Raw genomic sequence first — 21,056 nt, 5'->3', positions numbered from 1 at the left:
CCTAATGGTCAGGGGTCCCTTTACCTATGTGCTGTGCACCACTAGCAAAAATGTCCCTTTGATACCATGATCAGGTCTGGGAAAAGGATCTCTATTGGAACCTGTTGCATCAGTGGGTTTGCACCTGACTCCCAGGGTGTTGGCCAAGAGGGAATGATTCATGGGCCAAAATAAAATACAGTGGTGCCCCGCAAGATGAATGCCTCGCAAGACGGAAAACCCGCTAGACGAAAGGTTTTCCGAGTCCTGCGGGGTTTTTTTCCCTTTTCCCCACCTTTTTCTAAGCCGCTAAGCCGCTTATCAGCTGATCCGATCAGCAGATAAGCTGCTAAAAGCCGCTAATAGCGTTAATCCTTCAATGGGCTTGCTTCGCAAGATGAAAAAACCGCTAGACGAAGAGAATCACAGAACGGATTCTTTTCGTCTTGCGAGGCACAACTGTAAATAAGTAAGTCCGCCCCCCCCCCACTTTCATACACGCAGTTGCTTATTTTCATGAGACATCAGTAAAACGAACATCGGTTCCGCTGTTGTTTTTCACTCACCCCCCCCCCCACAACTGTCAGGAGGGTTACTAATTCATTAAAAAAATTAAACCAGCCATTATGCATCCTTGTTTAAAAACCAGCACTACCAAGTTTGAGGGTAATCGCTGAAAAAAAGAACCAAGCAGTTATCATTTGATGTAACCAGGACATTAAAGGAATTCTTAGGTTTTTGTATTCGACTCTACTGCTTCAAGACAGAAGTACGTTCTTGAGGGATGTCCACTTGGTCAGTGTGACTAACTCCAAGGAAATACCTGATTAAACCCATGTCTTAACATTATGTATGGCATTGTTTGCCTATTGGCAATGTCTCCTCCCTAAAGGTAAAAACTGCTAGGCTGTTGTCAGAGATGAAATGGGTTGCAAATTGACAACTATTCCATTTCACTGTAAAGTTTGTTAGAGACACTCACATATTATACTATGTGATGAAGAAACACTAGAAAACACAACCTGATAACTACTTACTGTACTGGGTTTTTACATTAGGTGATAATCCAATATTTTCTATGCTGATGGAAACTGCTCGCTAGTGAACAGAAGATTTATTCCTCCTTATTCCTATCTGCCCGCAATCTGTTCTGGATGTTTTGAGGGGGAGGGATATGCAGGACAGCAGGAGAGGATGAACTGCCAAAAATGCCTCCTTCCCTCATGACAGATGCCTTCCACCAAGTAGAGTGGGATACCACCCATTTACCCCATTTTCAGAGTTTACTTTTCCAGATTAATATATAATTAATATATTTAATTAATAAGATATTTAATGCTTATGCAGGAAACCAAAGTGTTAGAATAGCTGAAAGCTCAATGACAAAACATAAAATATTGAAATATATTGTTTAATTTTTCTCCAAACAATGTCAAACTGTTTGGTTCATACAGCCAACTCCTGATGTGAATTGAAGGCTTGCTGCATGCCGTTCTCCTTTGTGCCCTGGTTGTCAATTTAGGATCTGAAACAATGAAACAGATTGGCTTATTAAAAACAACTGAAGCTTTAAACAACATTTTACAACTGCAATCCCCTTACAAGCACCTCCAAAGTAACATGAGAAGTATGGTTTAAAGTTACTACACGTTCCAATAATGGGAGAATGTTGAGATTAATCATCAAGAATTCACGTGACATGCAAATATGAAGCAGAAATCAGCCTAACATTTTGAACCACTAGACCCCTAACACCTGCTCTCCCTGTCTCCTTGTTTAGTTGTTTCATATCACTGGTTTTATGAAAATTTAATTTTATACACTGCAAGCTACCATGAGTAATGCTTTTGCAGAAGAAACGGAGCATTTTTTATTTTTTAAAAAACCACAATTTAATATTCTTTCTGGTGTTCAGAAAGACAATTCAAGTCTACGAAGTTACTTAGGTTTTACTCAGGTTTGGATCAGGAAGCATGATCCAAAGCTTGAAGACTTTGTGCTTCTCCCATTACAAGCCACACAGTGCAGCAGCTGCTATGCTGGCTCCGCTTAGTTGGAGCAGAGACCTGGATTCGCCTGGTGCAGTGAGTCTCTACAGAGGGGAACCTGCTCCTAAGATTGGAGCATTTCCCCTGCTCTGCAGAGAAAGCAATTTGCATTCAAGGAACTGGGAATGCACTCTGAATACAAATGGCTTCCATTGGGAAAGAAAGAAAATATATATGCTCCTTTTAAAATTCCAAGCTAGTCTTACAGTGTAACCCAGTGTGGTCAAGACAAGATTTCAACCAGGGATTTCTGCTGCATAGAAACTTCCGTGATATTTTGAATACCAAAAATCTTCTTCAAAATAAAAGATTTCTATATGGTAAAACTCGGTCCTTTACAGAATACACCATCTGTGAAATGTGAAAAGAACACAAACCTATTTATAGAGCTTTATTCATCTGCCTGTTGTACTGTTCCCTTCTCAGAGACATAGATACCATCCAAAAATTTCCTGATATCTTTATTCTTGACTGTGGTGGCCTGCTGAATCAAGGCAGCTGTAACAAAAAGAGGATAATTTAAGCAAGATTGGCTTAACAAAGCAATCGTATTTTCCCAATTTAGAAGAAGAAGAAGAAGAAGAGTTTGGATTTGATATCCCGCCTTTCACTCCCCTTCAGGAGTCTCAAAGCGGCTAACATTCTCCTTTCCCTTCCTCCCCCACAACAAACACTCTGTGAGGTGAGTGGGGCTGAGAGACTTCAAAGAAGTGTGACTGGCCCAAGGTCACCCAGCAGCTGCATGTGGAGGAGCGGAGACACAAACCCGGTTTTCCAGATTACGTGACTACCGCTCTTAACCACTACACCACACTGGCTCAAACAAGCCAATTGAACAAGAACGAGGACAAATACTGCTAACTTCAAATCAAGCTAGGTAGTTTCTCTCTCAAGTCAAACTTCTCCTGTCCCATTAGCAACACTTGTTCCTATTTGTTGCTGGAGAAACAACAGCAACAGACTATGGAAGACAAAACAATTACAGTGGTGCCCCACAAGACGAAAAACTCGCTAGACGAAAGGGTTTTGCATTTTTTGAGTTGTTCCGCATGACGAATTTCCCTATGGGCTTGCTTTGCAAGACGAAACGTCTTGCAAGTTCTTGCGAGTTTGTTTCCTTTTTCTTAAAGCCGCTAAGCCGCTAATAGCCGTGCTTCGCAAGATGAAGAAACTCGCGGAACGGATTAATTTCGTCTTGCGAGGCACCACTGTAACCTTGTTTAGTCTAACTAAACACACCCAACAAAATAAGCTTCTCTTTTAACTTTAGACATTATTTAAAGTAAGTTTTCCAATGTTTTAGTAGTATACAGACAATGCAAGCTGAATTAAACAGCAGTTGTTGCATGTTTATGGACCACAGCAAAGTAAAACCATTATTTCCACAATACAATAATTAACTGACATACCAGAGTTAGATACCAATTCAATGTCATTTCCTTCAAGGATCAGCTCATCCTTCTGGGCTTGCGATACTGCACAGTTGACTCCTTTAAAAATGTTTTAAAAAGCACACATTTCTTCAATAAAAAAAAATTATCCTTCTCATACAAGTCCACCATTTTTAAAAAACAGAACACATACATTTGCATACTTATCTCAGCTATCTAGTCATGATCCCTTACTATAATAAACTGTAAAAAAAGGTAAAAGGTAAAGGACCCCTGGGCGGTTAGGTCCACTCAAAGGTGACTATGGGGTTGCTGCGCTCATCTTGCTTTCAAGCCAAGGGAGACTGCGTTTGTCCACAGACATCTTTCCGGGTCATGTGGCCAGATGACCAAACCGCTTCAGAAGCAACAGAACACCGTGAGGAAAACCAGAGCACATGGAAACACTAGTTACCTTGCTTCCGCAGCGGTACCTATTTATCTACTTGCACTGGTGTGCTTTCGTACTGCTAGGATGGCAAGAGCTGGGGCAGAGTAACAGACACTCACCCCGGACGGATTTGAACCACCGATCTTCTGATCGGCAAGCCCAAGAGGCTGAGTGGTTTAGACCACAGCGCCACCAGAATAAATTGTATCCTGTACACACATAGCACGGTACTAAGACCAACAGGCCTGGGGGAATTGGGCACTCATTGCTGATGGGGTTCTGCCCAATGCAATTGGTGGACAACAACAGGAAGGACGAAAACAATAGGATAAAAATCCCTCTTGCATGTTAATACACATACAGATCTGTTAAATATGACTCAAAGTCTCACATCAGTGGCTGCTAAAATAAGATAAAGGATTAAGATCGGAACTGGTATATTGAGAATAAACAAGAGAAGAAACAGGAACAAGGAATAAAATTTTTCTCCCGTCAGCCAGAACATGGGAAGTCACCTAAAATATATAATTTGGAATGTATAATTGGCTTTATTATTTGTATTATGATGTGGCAATATTTTGTATTGTATCCATTGGAATGTTATTAATGAAAAATTAATAAAAATCATTTCATACTCCATCATAAAACTCCCAAACTTAAAATACCATCTTAACTAGCCTACTGGGACATTAAGTTCCTACATCAGTAGCACAGGAAAAGGCGTTTTTCTTTCTTCCTGAAGTCACATGACATGCAAGACACAGAATTATTGTAATACATGCCCATTAATCTGTGCTTCTGTAGCAGGAATAAAACCAGTGCTTGGAGGTTTTCTCGTTACAGAAATTTAATGGGGGCACATTATCACAATTATTTTTTAAAGATTAGTGCACATTAATTTTGCATTTTCAAAATACTTTTAACCTGAAAAATGGAGGTAATCCAGAGCAAGGCAGAACTCCAAAAGACAAGTATCCGATTCTGCAAGCTTTTTTCCAGTTATCATATGGTACAAACAACTTGCTTGGAAAAATACAGGTTTTCGGACATTATAGGATTCATTTGAAGCATAGGTGTGACTACCCACCCCCCAATTCTTATATCAATCTTGGTAACAGGTATCGCCACATTAACTAGCTCCTTACCTGGCCTCATGCGCACCCGACGGATGTACTTCTCCCCAAGAAAGTTACGGATTTCCACAAGTGAGCCACTCTCCTGGATAACCACATTGATGGGGAAGTGAGCGTACACTGACCTCATCTTGTAACGAAAGCCCTGGAATCACACACATTTAAAATCAAACAAACAGGGGGGAAAGAGAAACTTAAGTGTTTTTTGTCCAAACTGACTCTTAAAGCACTTTATGCTCCAAATAGTATGTTAATAATAATTTATTATTTCTACCCCACCCATCTGGCAGTAGTGTAGCTGCAAAGATGAAGTTGGCTATATCAACACTTAATAGCAAATTCCCACTGGAAACTTACCAATGTGACACCCTTGATCATATTTTGCACATGACTGCAAATTGTGCGGACTGTTGCCAGCTCCTTTCTGTTACCCCACCATTTGTCAACACGCAGCTACAGAAAAAACAACAAAGTGTATAAAAACAGGCTGCTCATTTCCAAGTATAAAACACGTTTTCTGTGTAAACATTACAAGAATTAAGTTTTATTAGATTAATGAATTTCCACACCAGCAAATATGATTATTTCCAATTTCTATATACGGTATTTATCAAATGATCAAGTAGTACTGCTATCCTCATTTGCCAAGTCAACATTGCTACATGTGTTTCTTGTATCAGCAATACACACATACAGTTTTAAAGGAAGTGCTACTACTTTAGAGAAACTGAGGCCAAGTTCTCACAAGACATCAATATAATTACCTTCATCTTCTTGGGTACAAACTGATGGAACGCCCAGCACTTTAACAGCAGCTGTACTTAATATTTAATTGTATCTCCTCAGTTCACACATTATAATATCTGTAGGAATGCATACCCAGGGATGGTCAGGACTAATTATGTGGAGAACACATCTTATGTGAACTAGTTCAGTGTTTCTTTAAAAAAAATTATAGAGAGCAGCAAGTCATATACCTCAATGACTGTCTTTATTCAACTGTGTAGTCAGCTATACAAAATATTGCAGTGTGGAATGCTCCTGTTCAGGATTCTAGACTAACAATGATATAGTCTTTCTAGAATATTAAATTTCCACCACCACTACCTTTCCCCCTAACTGTTGTTGTTGGCATCTGTATGTCTCAAGAGGCAATGGAGTGTACCTACACAGGGTTGAAGTCAAACCAATGGAGAACCACAGTGCTTGTTGTGGCTGCTGCCCCTCATGCTGTTTTCACTCCTTAAATCATTCTCATGAAAGCCGCCAGGCCATTCCTTCTCCTAGATAGGTACCTTCCTAGGTTGATGAGCTCCACCTGCCCCTCATTTCCCTCTACAGCACATACAGTAACTGCCTCTTTGACCACTGAATCCACAATTGGTACCCAGCCTCTGAGGCTTTTCCCCCCATAGAAAACTACAGTCGTACCTTGGTTTTCGAACAGCTGTTTCCGAACGTCACAAACCCGGAAGTGACGGTTACAGTTTGCGAACTATTTTTAGAAGCTGAATGTCCAATGGGGCTTCCGATTGGCTGCAACATTGGTGTCCAAACGTTTTGGAAGTCAAATGGACTTCCGGAATGGATCCCGTTCAACTTCCAAGGCACAACTGTACTGCAAACCTTGGAGTTGCTGGCATAGGTCCCTCTTGTGTATGGAGCTACTGTTTTGGCTGTATCAGGACTTACATTTGGAGTGCAAGTGGACTACAGTGGTACCTCAGGTTACATACGCTTCAGGTTACAGACTCCGCTAACCCTGAAATAGTGCTTCAGGTTAAGAACTTTGCTTCAGGATGAGAACAGAAATTGGGCTCCGGCGGTGCGGCAGCAGCGGGAGGCCCCATTAGCTAAAGTGGTGCTTCAGGTTAAGAAGAGTTTCAGGTTAAGTACGGACCTCCGGAACGAATTAAGTACTTAACCCGAGGTACCGCTGTACTGTCAGTACACTTTGCCTCCCATATAATGGGAGTAACACACAAATATGTTAACATTCTGAAAAGTGAATGGTCCATATTCACTGCCAAGAGCCATGTCCTGTTAATTACACTGAAAACTAAAATTCAGTGAACAATAAACCACAGACATTTGACATTTGCTAATAGAAGAAAGGCTAGCTCAGGGTTCCAATTTATTCTTAATTAAAACACAACAATTCACAGAGATTGGGAACCAGCTGGCGTGTGTTAGTATTGCTACAATTTATTAATTAATAGCTCTAATAGCACCAAATGTCTTGATCTAGTCCACTGCCTATCATCCTCATTTATTTTAACATGAATCAGCCACATGCATTTTTGTACCTGAAACAAAAAACAGGGGACTCATTTTTCTTGCAGACTGACTGGCTGTGCTGTAGGATGCAACAACGTCCTCTGGAAATCTCGCACTTGAAACATCATATGCAAGAGGTTCATTTATCAGACAAAACACCCCAAAGCACCTTTTCTCTCAATATACTGCTTAGAAACTTCTGTAAACAAGTACATATGCATCTTAAATAAGTGCATGTTTCACTTTTCAAAAAGTTAAGATTACATGTTTTACAGAACACAGGTCTGCTCCAAAGCACTGAAAAACAGTAAACAGATACTAAGCCTTTCTGCCTGCCACTTTCCCTGTGCAACTCTCCACTCCGCAGAAAGTGTCCCAGATCTGTATCTGCTGTATAGCAAAGAAAAGCAGCTTGGAGGTGAAGTTTGTAAAGAAAAAAAATGGAAAGGAAAGGATTAAGTCCCTCCTCCCACCTACTGCTTTTCCACAGCCAACTGCCCCATTGGTGCAGTGCTTCACAACTGACACATCTACCAGCAAACGTGTAATTAAAGCCATAGAATCCAGCAACCATTACTGACAATACACAGCTAACATGGAATCTGAAAACATTGCACAGGGCCAACAGCTTCCGTTGTCAGCAGAAACATGATATACAGTAACGCTCACAACATCCACAAATTGCTCACCTTCTTGCGTTTCTTTCCCAGGAGAGAGAGTTCCACATTGATATGATTGAAGTCCCTTTGCAGGGTTCCTCTGGGGCCCTTGACAATAACTGTCCGTCCCTTCAAACGCACCTCGACTGGATGGAGATAATTAAACATTAGTACAACATACAGCAACTGCAAGTGATAAGAACATTAAAGATTTTGGGGTATTTTTTGGGTGTGTGTGGTAGTGCTAAAAATAAAAACATCCAAGTGGATGCACATACCTTTTTCTGGGATGTCAACCGTCTGGTTGCTGAGAATGGTCTTCATTTTAAATCTAACAGGAAAAGCAAAATGAAAAACTGCAGGTTTAACATGATACTGATATCAGCTGTACCACGCCCTTTGCAACAAAGGCACCATCCCTTGTGTTGTGGCTTTAACATCCATTTAGATCAGTGGTGTCCAAACTTTTTTCAGAGGGCCAAATTTGATGAAGTGAAGGGCCGTGAGGGCCAACCAAAGTTTTTTTTAGGATTTTTACCCTGAAATTGTTGAGCTTTTTTTAGGATTGAAGTTGTTTAGGTTCTTTTAGGATTTTACCCCAGAAAATAAGCTGCCACAGGTGCCCCCAAAATTATCATTTATTTACTTGCTTATGGCATTTATAGGCCACTTTGGACGCCCGATTTAGATGCTTAAGAGGAATATTACTAAAACTGTTATGATCAACTGCATTGGCCCCGTAAAAGGTTTCTAACCTTTAACCCAGAGCTTTCCAAACTTTTCACTTTGGTGACACACTTTTTAGACATGCATAATTTCGTGACAACATAATTCAGTTTTACTAGCAAACTGGAGGTTAAGCTAATCCCTTTCCATCCCCAGAAGTGGTGCAGGGAGCGTTCATGCGACACACCAACACACTGCCGCTAACACACTAATTTGTCGAGACAGTGTTTGGAAAGCTCTGCTTTAACCAATACTTTCCCCTGCCACCATCACTTCCCACTCCTATTACCAATCTCAAAGGCCACATAAAAAGCATGCTCCTCTTCACCTAGTGCTTATACCAGGGGTGGCTAACCTGTGGCGCTCCAGATGTTACTAGCATGTCCAATGGCAAGAGATAATAATGAGAACTGCAGCAACATCTAGACAGCCACCTGGCTTTAACTTTGCCTAGGCCTAGCGAGAACTCCCTGGCATGACAAAAAAACCCAAAAAGCCCACTATATATTATTGCAGAAGGCAGGAAGCAAAACCGGCACTTTCAGCTCTGGGAAACCTTAAAGTAATGCTGCTGAAGCAGAAATCCTGCAGCCTTTCTTGGCCTTGGGTCTCTAGACCTCGTTGAACTACAACTCCCATAATTCCCAGCCAGCACAGCCAGTGGAGAAGCTTGATGGGAGTTGTAATCCAACATTAAAAGCAAGCTTGAGAAAGCAGCCGTGCAGTTTCGCGCTGAAATAATCTCTGCCACGAATGCAGCCTTTTTAGGGGCGCGCCGTAGAAACGAGACCCCCCCTTCACCCGGCATCAGTTTACGCAGGCGCAAACGAAGCCGGGGCGCGCGAGAGAGAGTAAAGCCCTTGAGGGGAAGGGGGGGCGGCTGCTTCTAGGCCTCCCTCTCAGGAGCCCCCGCCGAACCCAACCTCGCAGCGACGCCCGTTCCACTCTCTGAGCCCTGCCCGCGGCCCCCACGGGGCGCTCGGGGCAAGAGGCAGCCGCGGCGCCTCGGATGGAGCCGGATACCGCCCCTCACCTCGCAAGGAAAAAAGAAAGCCGGGCCTCACCTCCTTGTTCGCGGAGAGGAGGAAAGGAAGAGCGTCGTACGTCACCACGGTCTTGAACCCCGTGCGGAGTGACGCCAGCGCGTTCCATGGGTGTGGCGTCGAGGCGCCGGGAGGCGAGAGCAATCGTCTCCGAGCCCAAACGGCAGGAGGGAAGGGGAAGGTGGGCGAGCGCCGAGTACATCGAGCTTGAGGAAGGAGTCGGGGTCGGGACGACATGGCTCTGCTCCACCTAGGCTTCCCCCGGGAGAACCTGAGGAGGCTGACGTCACTGGGGAGGCTGGTGAGCATATGGGGGGGGGGGAAGGATAGGCCTGTGTGGAGCCCTATTCCCTGGTACCTTCTCTCTGGGGGAATCCCTGCCCCCAATATTATCATTTATTTACTTGCTTATAGCATTTATAGGCCACTTTTAACACCCCCCAGGAGCGGAAGGCGGTGTGCGTGGTTCTCCTCGCCCCCATCTCCTCCTCGCACAACAACCCTGCGAGGTATGCTAGGCGAAGGAGAGATTAGTCATTGGCCCGGAAGGTCGCCCCCACGAGCTTCACCGCCGAGTGGGGATTCGAACCCTGGTAATAATAATAATAATAATAATAATAATAATAATAATAATAATAATACATTTATACCCCGCTCATCTGGCTAGGTTTCCGCAGCCACGCTGGGCGGCTCCCAACAAAACACCAAAAACACGATAAAACATCAAACATTAAAAGCTTCCCAAGAAACCAGAAGCATTCCTCCTAGGAATTCTAGATCAAGATTTTAAAAAAGAAAATTGGAAATTATGTATGCAACAACAGCGGCAAGAATTATATTAGCACAAGCTTGGAAGACAGAAGAAATAACAACAACAATAATAACAATAATAATTTATTATTTCTACCCCGCCCATCTGGCTGGGTTTCCCCAGCCACTCTGGGCGGCTTCCAACAAAACAGTAAAATACAATGACCTATTAAACTGAAAGCTTCCCTAAACAGGGCTGCCTTCAGCGAAATACCAACAAAAGAACAATGGCAAGGGAAACTTATGGAATATGCAGAACTGGCAAAATTAACAGATAAATTACATGAAAAGGATAACAAAGATTTTAAAAGAGAATGGGAATCATTTACAACATATATGAAGAGACGTCATAAAGAATTGGACTCACTGGCAGGGTTTGAATAAACAAAAACAATTGTATATAACAAAAAGTAAGACTATATGTGTTGGGAAAATTTTGGGAAACAACACAGAGGGTGAGTAATATGGAAATAAAACAAAATGGGAATATGAGGGAAGTCCAGGTGAGGGGGGGGAATATGGAAAATTGTTAGAGAATATTGTTAGAGGATCTATACATGGAAAAACCAATAATTATTATTTTTTTAAAAAAAACTTCCTTAAACAGGGCTCCCTTCAGATGTCTTCTTAAAGTCAGATAGTTGTTCATTTCCTTGACATCTGGTGGGAGGGCGTTCCACAAGGCGGACGCCACCACCAAGAAGGCCCTCTTCCAGGTTCCCTGTAATCTCACTTTTCACAGTGAGTGGGTTGGACTAGATGACCCGTGTGGTCCCTTCCAACCTATGATCTACAAATTCCAGCTTCTGGATAAAGCTTTTATACCTCATTAGTTGGAAATAAGTGCACAAATATAGCAGGGGACAAAGCTGTGTTGTAACTTTTGATTTAAAAAATAAATAAATTATTTGGAAATAAAAGTGCAAATACTTTTTCCTAGACCTGTGAAAGCAATCGGCACAAACAGTGGAGAGCATCAAGCTCATTGCCAGAGGAGCAGAAGGGACTTTTGCAAAATGGACCTGATTTGCAAGACTTTATGTCTGGAGAACTTTCAGACAAAACAAAGTGGGCAGACTATAAAGGCGAATTAAAGCGTCAGAAAGGAGAAAGGTACTTAAAACAACTTAATTACCTCATTAGAACGAGTAGAACGATGTGTTTACAAAATAGGTCAGCTGTGTGGAAAGTCAGTTAATTTCTCAGACTTACAAACATTACCTGCTAAAGCAAAATAAGTATGGCTTTTGGTTTTTTTATAGGCTGCGACTTCCTCCATGGCTGAAAACAGAGATTCCAATTGGAAAAAATTATAACAAATTGAAGAATTCGTTGAGAAATTTAAATCTCCACACGGTAATTCAAATGCCTGTATTGTACCAGATGATTTACTGTGTTGTTCAGTGTTGTTTTTGCAATTAAAGTTCCCATCATAGGCACACTTACTTAAAAGTAAATTCCTTTGCAGTGGACTCACTTCCATAGGTTTAGAGCCCATCTGTTGTGTTTAGAAGACTTTTGTTTCCAGTGATGAGGCCTCACTCACTTACAATAGCAGCTTGCACTGGAGTAGTCATTATGGTATCACATTGTTTTCTTTGCCATGGAAACCCTCCCTGAACAGTTTGAGAGCAGACCAGGGTTGTACCAACATGCATTGCAGATGGACTGAAAAAACCACCCTCATTGGGTACTGCCTTGTGAAATAATTTTCATTATAACAGTAGTACAGTGGTACCTCTGGTTACGTACTTAATTGGTTCTGGAGGTCCGTTCTTAACCTGAAACTGTTCTTAACCTGAAGCACCACTTTAGCTAATGGGGCCTCCCGCAGCCGCCGCACGATTTCTGTTCTCATCCTGAAGCAAAGTTCTTAACCTGAGGTACTATTTCTGGGTTAGTGGAGTTTGTAACCTGAAGCGTACGTAACCCGAGGTACCACTGTACTTACCTCATCATCAGCTTTACAGTGGTGAAACTCCTTGTAGCCAATGCACTTTGTGCCCTTCTTGCAGTGTTAATAACTGTTTCATTGCCTGTAGGTGTGTGAGGAAGCGCGTTGTCCAAACATCGGAGAGTGCTGGGGAGGGGGCAAATATGCTACTGCTACAGCGACTATAATGGTAAGCTGACCACTGACAACTGATGGTCTTATCGGGAACAGCACATCCAAATTGTCCCATATTTGTCTTGTGTATTACTCAGAGTTATTAGCAGAGAATAAAGGGAATGGAGTGAGAGGGACTGCGTGTCTTTGCTTTTGTCATTCTAGAAAGCAGTCGTGCAACCAGGGCTCTAAGGGTGCCTTGTACATTGTCTAGAAAATGATGATGATGATGATTTTATTTCATCTGACTGGGTTGTTCCAACAGAGTCTCATTTCATGGTATTCCAGCAAGCAGACCACACGGGCAGAAGCATATAGCATGGCTGCACCCCATAATATGTGGTCCCAGGGTGGTGTGGTGCTGGCATGGGGAGTAACCAGTTTACCTATGATGTGATCTTTCTATTTAAATCAGTTACTGGAACTGTGTGCAATTATTTGACTGCTGCAACCCTTCTGCTGTCTTAATTTAAGAACTGGCTGCAAGGAACATTTCACACTAAATGTCATTCAGTGTTGCCCATCTAGGGCAGTGTTCCCCAACCTTGGGCCTCCAGCTGTTTTTGGACTACAGTTCCCATCATTCCTGACCACTGGTCTTGCTAGCTAGGGATTATGGGAGTTGTAGTCCAAAAACAGCTGGAGGCCCAAGGTTGGGGAACACTGATCTAGGGGACAAGATGAGAATTCTTAAAAATGCAGGTGATTTTATTTCCTCTCCCTGCCTGCCCTTATTGGTGTCAAGCTATTAATATTTCCTGCTGTTTTCGTCTGTGCTCAGAGAGCAGATAATACTAAACCATAGCTAAAACAATGAGTTACTCCTCCCCTTTCTCCTTCGTTGAGGAGGAAACAAACCAGAGGCTAGCTTGCAGTTACAAGAAAACCTTTATGTACCATCGTTTGTTGGGGGGGGGGACAGAATTATGCATGTAAAGACTATGGACTATATAATAATTTCTCATCTGCTGGCTTAGCTGTTGAGATTATTTTAATATTCGTTATAGAAGGTTCTTGAATTATTTTTTTAACCAATTGTTTCCTGTTTCAGCTGATGGGGGACACTTGTACAAGAGGCTGTCTCTTTTGCTCAGTGAAGACAGCAAGAAGTCCCCCTCCATTAGATCCCGAAGAGCCATATAACACAGCGAAAGCAATTGCTGAATGGGGGCTGGATTATGTTGTATTGACCTCTGTGGACAGAGATGGTAAGTAACTTTCTAATTTTGACTCCTTTTGAAAATACAGTTCTGCTGATTCCAACCAAGGAAGAATGGCAAACCAAGTTGATGGACTATGCTAAAATGGCAAAATTAACTGGGAAGCTCACAAACCAAGAGGACTTCAAAAAAGAATGGGGAAAATGTATAATATATTTAGGAGACCATTGTAAGCAGATGAAAACATTAGCAGGATTTTAACCACACTTGTAAAGTAACAAAAAATATGGACAATTTAGATGGATAAAAAATGTGGATAACAAATTGATATGCAGTTGTAAACACTGTCATTAGGACCCATGGAGGGGATGGGGGGGTGTCATGAGATTCAGAGTAATCTCTTTATATGGGTTTTTAATTGCTTTTGTTATATGTTTATATCTTCTTAAGGTCAAATAAAAAGTATTTACAAAAAGACTCCTCCCCAAAAGCAAATATAGTTATGCTGTAATCTCATCTGAGAGCCAGTGTGGTGTAGTGGTTAAGAGCGGTAGTCTCGTAATCTGGTGAACCGGGTTCGCGTCTCCGCTCCTCCACATGCAGCTGCTGGGTGACCTTGGGCCAGTCACACTTCTTTGAAGTCTCTCAGCCCCACTCACCTCACAGAGTGTTTGTTGTGGGGGAGGAAGGGAAAGGAGAATGTTAGCCGCTTTGAGACTCCTTAAAAGGGAGTGAAAGGCGGGATATCAAATCCAAACTCTTCTTCTTCTTCATTTGTAAGCTGTGCAGATCACTGTTCTCTATTTCAATAGTTAATATTTGCAGGCATTAAATTTACACAAATGCATCCTTGACACCACTATAGCTATGTAAAAGTAGGTATTTGTTCTTCCTCTAAAATAACTGCCATGTTCTATTATTAGATGTTTCAGATGGTGGAGCAGCACACTTTGCAAAGACCGTATCGCACTTAAAAGAAAGGTAAGGAGTGAATATTAGAAAAAATAAATGGATTGCTTTTGGGGCAAGGTTAATGCAGCTTTCAACTGACCACACTGCACTTTTGTTTTGTTTTTTCCAACCCTCGTTTCTCAGGAATCCCAAAATTCTCGTGGAATGTTTAACTCCTGATTTCAGAGGGGACCTGAAAGCTGTGGAGACGGTTGCTCTGTCAGGGCTCGATGTCTATGCTCACAATGTGGAAACAGTTCCAGAATTGCAGAGGTGATGAAAGGTGATATATACTGATAGAGTAAAATAAGGTTTGTGAGAGCAGACTATTTCAATTTAAGAGATGGTTCCATGAAGATGCTATTAGGAGGGACTGGCAGTCTGCCTGCATTAGTGCTAAGCCATTTTCTGCTTGCTGAAGACTAAGTAGTGAATCTGCTTTTATGTTCTGTTCACAGTGGGGTACCACAGAATGTGCATGCCCAGAAGACTTATTCTGCATTCTTAGTGTCACTGCAGCTGTACTTTGTTGTTTAGATATGTTTAAGAACCTCTTTTTGCTTTGTATAACCACAGTTCTCAGATTTTATCAGAATGAGCCTCTCTATACTCTAGCTATTTACTGGTCATAATAAATGTATGCTTTGCCATCAAATGAAAGCAAACTGCAGTGGTAGTGATTAACCTGGGGGTGCTTCACCCCAAACTGACATTCCGCGTTTTACATATTCCATCAAGGATTGATCCCTGGAAATTACTTTTAGGACTGCCAGCACAATGAATGCCTTTTGTAAAAGCCAAATATTTAAGTGGCTTGAGAATTGTCTCCTAAATTCCTGTTTTGCTGTTCATAGGCTTGTCATAAATCCGATCACATGTACTAGTCATTCATACCAAGACATCTGTCTGCTTATGCAGGTGAAAAAAATAACTTGCAATAGTTGCCCCATTTCAATTAAATGGGGATATCACCCAGCATAGAGAGTGTTGTTCTCTCTGTCGTTCTTTTGAATATTTTTCTCAGAGCAAGGGTGATGTTGTTCAGCCTGATACACATTGAAGGTAATGTTATAAAGATAAAAGAAAAATTGTATGTACACACACACACACACAAAAAACCCCAACCTTTGGTAGCAGTTATAAAAGGCAGATTCTGGAACGATGACAATACAGTATCTAACCATCTTTCATTCCCTGATTAGGCTAGTTTTTGTTGTCGTGATGGGCATTGTCAAATTCCTGTTACCCTTTCAATCCAGTTACTCTGAACGAGTTTTCAGTTCAATGTTTGAGAAGGTATTCTTGATCTGTGTATTCTTCCTTAGTTTGACTCATCTAATCCACTGGGTTCTGCAGAAGGTTTTTCCAGAGGTGTGACAAGATCCATTCTTGTTATGCTAAATTATTCTTTATTATTTCTTTTCTTAAAGAAAAGTTCGGGATCCTCGGGCTAACTTCGACCAGTCCCTCAGTGTTTTGAAGCATGCTAAGAAAGTTCAGCCTGATGTAATTTCCAAAACATCCATCATGCTTGGTCTTGGTGAAACAGATGAACAAATATACAACACATTGAAATGTAAGTCAGGATTTTGTGTGGCTAGAGGCCATGATTCACAGATTCAAGCAAAAAGGAAGTGCACCCTCTTTGAATTCTGTAGTTTTACATACGAAGACATAATAACAATACCTGTTCCTTGTTGTTGTTTAGTCGTTTAGTCGTGTCTGACTCTTCGTGACCCCATAGACTAGAGCACGCCAGGCATTCCTGTCTTCCACTGCCTCCTGCAGTTTGGTCAGACTCATGTTTGTAGCTTCGAGAACACTGTCCAACCATCCTGTCCTCTGTCGTCCCCTTCTCCTTGTGCCCTCCATCTTTCCCAACATCAGGGTCTTTTCCAGGGAGTCTTCTCTTCTCATGAGGTGGCCAAAGTATTGGAGCCTCAGCTTCAGGATCTGTCCTTCCAGTGAGCACTCAGGGCTGATTTCCTTAAGAATGGATAGGTTTGATCTTCTTGCAGTCCATGGGACTCTCAAGAGTCTCCTCCAGCACCATAATTCAAAAGCATCAATTCTTCGGCGATCAGCCTTCTTTATGGTCCAGCTCTCACTTCCATACATCACTACTGGGAAAACCATGGCTTTAACTATATGGACCTGTTCCTTAGTAGGTCTTAAAATTAGGTAAATACAACCTCCGATGAACATGACATATTACACTGTGTCATGATTTATTCAGTTGGATTGAGGTGTGGATTTTGACTGGGCTATTGCAATAAAGAGGGTGCACTTTCTTTTCCCCATGACTGTAAGCTGTGTAGGGACCCTAGAGAGTTTTGGAGCATGTTATTCCAATAGCTGTATGCTAAACTGTCCATGCACAATTTCTGAGGCTCCTTAAAGCAAACTCATTCCTGCATATTGAGTTCAGATGGGGGCAAGCTGATTGGAAGTTGAAAAGAGATTTCATTTTGGGTCTCTTTCTTAACTTTTGATACGGGTTTTTTCTTCCTCATTTAGGGAGTTAAACCTGGCAGTTTCAACAAACATACTTTATCTTATAACTTAAATGTGCTACTTCAAAACAAGCACCAGTGAAGTTTGGAAGAATAAACAATGCTATACTATATTTCTGTCATTCACTAGATATACGTTTAATTTTTATAGTATTACGTGAGGCTGACGTAGACTGTTTGACCTTGGGACAATACATGCAACCCACAAAGCGCCATTTAAAGGTAAAATTGTACTGGAAGTTTATTGTTTGGAAATATATCACATTTTCTGGATTGAAGGCTGAAAGTGACTTGGGATATGCCATCTGGGATGGGAATCTTAAGGTGAGGCAATTATGCCAGCCTCAGTTTCTTTTGGAACACAGATCCATGTACAATTTAGTTGTGGATGTTATAGTCTGTGCTTGTTAAGGTTAGGAATATATGCATTTTGAAATGACTGGATCATGATGAAAATGTATTCTTCTATCCAGGTCGAAGAATATATTACTCCTGAGAAATTTAAACATTGGGAAAACGTAGGAAATGATCTTGGGTTTCATTACACTGCGAGTGGGCCTCTTGTGCGTTCCTCCTACAAAGCAGGTGAGATACAGAGTTTGCTACATGAGCTGAACTATATAAATTTATTCAAACTTTAGTTCAAACTTGCTCCCTTATCGGCAAGTGCAATACACCTTTAGCTTTATATGTACAGGCATTGGGTTTTATTCAGTGTAACACTAAGCAAAATGTTCTCTGAGTGCAGCACAAGGATTTCTCCTTGCACAACAGAACATTCTCTCCCTCTAGGTCTCCCTTAAATCTTTTCCGGGGTTCTCCCAACCCTCTGGAACAGATTTGGGGATGGCATAGAATTGGATGTGGAGCACTGGGGTGGAATCCACTAGCACTAATCCTTAACATTAGTACAGCTGAATATGGCCCATCATGTTACTTTTGAAGACTAGCTGGACAGGACAGGCATGATTTATAGAAAATGTTATTTGTTCCATGATAGTCAGATAATCGGCCTAGGCATTTTGTCTCATGTGTTGCAAGTTGCCTGGGGTGCGGTCCTTCACATTCTTCATTTTGTACCATGTTCCTTCATGCCAGTGGAGAAATGGCAATAGGACAGAGGCAAGATGCAATAGATTGTGGCCATAGCTAAAATTCAGATATAAATTGGTGAGTAACTTGCAGCTTTTGTTGTGACATGCAAACTCTTAAGTACAGTTCCCTTTAAACTAATACCTGTATTCAATGGGACTTGCTTCTGACACTGATTATAGCATTAGTGTGTTATACAACTTAGATGGGAAATATTACTTACGAAGTTTGAAATATAGATCTTCATGGTTGTAATCTTTTAGGTGGCAAAAGCTGTAGAGCAGGTAGTTCATATGCAGTGTGAACTACAGTGATCTAATTTAGTTTTATTTTAAAGTTGTACATACTGCATTCAACATGGGAGTATGTCTGCTGGTGTGAATTAAACAAACATACTTGCTGCAGAAAGCATGGCAAAAACCAAAAATGGCTAAAGGCCAGAATTTTAAAAATTTATTTGCTTCCTGGCTCTTCTATGATTTACAGAAGTGTCAGTTCACGGTCTGATTTTTTTATCATTTGCTTTTTGGCTGTACCATGATTTACAGAAGCACCCAATAATGTGCAGCCCATAGATCTTGTGCTGCTCCTGAGATTTATCTATCTCTTCAGTTACATATAGTGTTCAGTGCGAAATCTGCGAGTGACAAATGCCCAGAAGCCATGCCTGACAACTATAACCCACACAAGGACTGTGCTATTCCATATGCTTTTCACAGCCACCCAAAATAGTCTAGCAGTCTCTGAGTAGCACAGCAACTGAATACCTCCCTCCCATCAACAGCACAGTCGCCACGATGCTAGCATTTCCCTACATTTGCTTGTTCAGTGTTAAAATTTCAGGGAAACCACCATCTGCAGGTTTTCCAGGTTTGCTCTTTCCCGATCCAAAAGCGGCTCCTTTGCCAAGCCGATCAGCAAGAGGAAATATTCATTAAATGCAGCAATCCTATTACGTTGACATTGGTGTGACTTACCTTTGATTAAATATCATCAGAAGGTTTAGAAAGCCTCTTGTTTTTTCCTGCTGCCTAATATTCCAAGTCTTTCTCATTTAAAACCTTTTAAGAACCAAGATGATTTATGCTGGGGGAAATAGTTTGCTTATGTGACTTGCCCCGTTTGACACAGGGTTAATTCCTGCAGCGCTAAAAGAGCAGTAGGCAGCAAGGATTATTTTCAGCTGCCTCCTGTAGATTCTACTGCTTGTTTCTTTCCTACAGTCATAAGATGCTTGCTATTCTGTCAAAATAGATGCATGTTTTCTTTTTGTTTGTGCAGGTGAATTTTTCTTGAAGAATTTGGTACAGAAGAGGAAGAAGAAAGACATCTGAAATGTAAAAAGTTCACGGGGAGAACTCTGCAACTCTAATGGATTCCAGATGGCAGCATCACAAATAAAGGAAGAACATTCAAGATGCTTTTGTTTATTGCCGTTGCCCCTGCAAGCATTTAAACTTAGCCATAAATTATTCAGGTTGTTTCTGAACTGCTATCTTCTACTGTAGTTTAAAAAATGTTAATATGTATTATATGGCTTACAGTACAATCCTATACATATACATTCAAAATTAAGTTCTAAGGGATTTGTTGGTCTTCTTTCTAACCAAGTGGTACAGATCTACCTTAGAAAACCTCTGCTTTCTAACATATGAAGCACCATGAGATATACCCATTGGGAAAATTAAGAGTTAGATGCATATTTTAAATATCTTGCAGATAATACCAGTAATAAACAGCTGAACACAGTGTGCAGCATTTCTTCAAACTTTGTATGCACCCATATTTACGCTCTGTCATTTCAATACTTTAAAAAAATCTTACAAGCCAATGTGCAAACATTATGAGGCACAGTCAAAATTGTCAATATTGATTATTGAGAGAGCCCATCCTTTACCATCAAACAGAGATATGGTTAAATCTGGATGGATTTTACCATGCATTGGTAGCATCCCTTAGTGTTTCACTATTTAAACATTGTTTTGTGAAAAGTTTGATCTCATCAGCAGGTGTGCTAGCAAACATTGGGATAGCAGTGTAGCATGGGCTTGTGATAGCATTATCAGCAATAGGTTGCAATTCCAAGATGTGGATATGAACCACACACAGCATTTACTGGAGCTTTTACACAGCAGCACTTGTTGTTGAAGAGGCAATGCACTATGAAACTTTCCACAAAAGAGCTCCTGCTCAAAGAGCAAACTCATTTTAAATGGAACTGTTCAAATACTGCATGCATACACGAGTGTTTCTTTATGATGTCACCATCACTCTGCACACACACAAATTGTATGAGACGCTGAGTGCAAAGGCGAAGGACCTCCACTGTTTGTACAAAAGAAAACTCAGAAAATTTGGCTTGGTTTTTCTAATTAGCTGAGACTGACATAAGGTATATTTAATCAATTTCAAGAAAAGGGAATGGATCTTTATGGAAATGGAAATTATCTCTTACGGAGAAAGCAAAATTGATATTAGTATTTTGTCCAAACATAAACTGTTAGAAATTAAGCACTGCACAGCTGGGGCTAAAACCCAAGAATTGCTATTGATCTAAGGAGGTGTTTTATCAATTCCAAGGGGGAGAGGGCCTCTTTTCTAACCCCATCAAGTATTTTTTTTTTTAAAAAATGCTGCATATTTCTATACTTCACACTTAAGTCTTCCATTTTGCAGTACTAACCCCTGAAATTTCTGTGTATTAATTTAGGGTTGGAAGGATGGATTTAAAAAAATT

At 41.2% G+C, this 21,056-nt stretch overlaps 2 protein-coding genes and 1 long non-coding RNA gene across 5 annotated transcripts in view; 2 read left to right on the top strand and 1 right to left on the bottom strand.

The window, feature by feature from the left end:
* Positions 1–21,056, top strand: part of LOC310686438 — a 425,293-nt gene that overhangs the window by 349,443 nt on the left and 54,794 nt on the right. The window lies entirely within an intron of this gene.
* Positions 1,375–9,769, bottom strand: RPL9 (ribosomal protein L9). Of its 3 annotated transcripts, none has more exons than XM_083460168.1 (8): positions 9,708–9,769; positions 8,196–8,248; positions 7,948–8,063; positions 5,339–5,434; positions 4,994–5,126; positions 3,437–3,517; positions 2,405–2,525; positions 1,375–1,504 (listed from the first exon to the last, which is right to left on the bottom strand). In XM_083460168.1, exons 2-7 carry the CDS (start codon positions 8,239–8,241, stop codon positions 2,419–2,421), a joined length of 579 nt encoding a protein of 192 aa, XP_083316294.1. In that variant the 5' UTR covers positions 8,242–8,248; positions 9,708–9,769; the 3' UTR covers positions 1,375–1,504; positions 2,405–2,418. The 3 variants fall into 3 exon arrangements, with proteins under 3 accessions (XP_083316294.1, XP_083316292.1, XP_083316293.1); XM_083460166.1 differs by having other exon boundaries at positions 9,677–9,723; XM_083460167.1 differs by lacking the exon at positions 1,375–1,504 and having other exon boundaries at positions 2,406–2,525; positions 9,677–9,728.
* LIAS (lipoic acid synthetase) lies at positions 9,848–20,068 on the top strand. The gene is made up of 11 exons (XM_083460066.1): positions 9,848–9,987; positions 11,437–11,609; positions 11,759–11,852; positions 12,539–12,619; positions 13,655–13,811; positions 14,687–14,744; positions 14,859–14,987; positions 16,145–16,290; positions 17,379–17,449; positions 17,701–17,812; positions 19,601–20,068. The coding sequence occupies exons 1-11, from the start codon at positions 9,922–9,924 to the stop codon at positions 19,651–19,653; spliced, it is 1,140 nt and encodes a 379-aa protein (XP_083316192.1). The 5' UTR covers positions 9,848–9,921; the 3' UTR covers positions 19,654–20,068.

This window comes from Podarcis liolepis (assembly GCF_965112155.1).
Source record: "Podarcis liolepis genome assembly, chromosome: 9".
Classification (NCBI taxonomy): Eukaryota; Metazoa; Chordata; class Lepidosauria; order Squamata; family Lacertidae; genus Podarcis; species Podarcis liolepis.
The sequence above is the reverse complement of the archived record's forward strand: the minus strand, read 5'-3'. Positions and strand labels throughout refer to the sequence as shown.

What these genes read in the sequence shown, in the direction of transcription:
- RPL9 (XM_083460168.1), bottom strand. Translation starts at nt 8,241, where the DNA reads ATGAAGACCATTCTCAGCAACCAGACGGTTGACATCCCAGAAAAAG. An exon ending in GGTTGACATCCCAGAAAAAG is followed by an intron (nt 8,064 to 8,195) that starts GTATGTGCATCC and finishes ATCTCCATCCAG; the next exon opens with TCGAGGTGCGTTTGAAGGGA. An exon ending in TCGGGTGCGCATGAGGCCAG is followed by an intron (nt 3,518 to 4,993) that starts GTAAGGAGCTAG and finishes ACATTTTTAAAG; the next exon opens with GAGTCAACTGTGCAGTATCG.
- LIAS (XM_083460066.1), top strand. Translation starts at nt 9,922, where the DNA reads ATGGCTCTGCTCCACCTAGGCTTCCCCCGGGAGAACCTGAGGAGGCTG. An exon ending in AAGCGTCAGAAAGGAGAAAG is followed by an intron (nt 11,610 to 11,758) that starts GTACTTAAAACA and finishes GTTTTTTTATAG; the next exon opens with GCTGCGACTTCCTCCATGGC. An exon ending in GACCTCTGTGGACAGAGATG is followed by an intron (nt 13,812 to 14,686) that starts GTAAGTAACTTT and finishes TTCTATTATTAG; the next exon opens with ATGTTTCAGATGGTGGAGCA.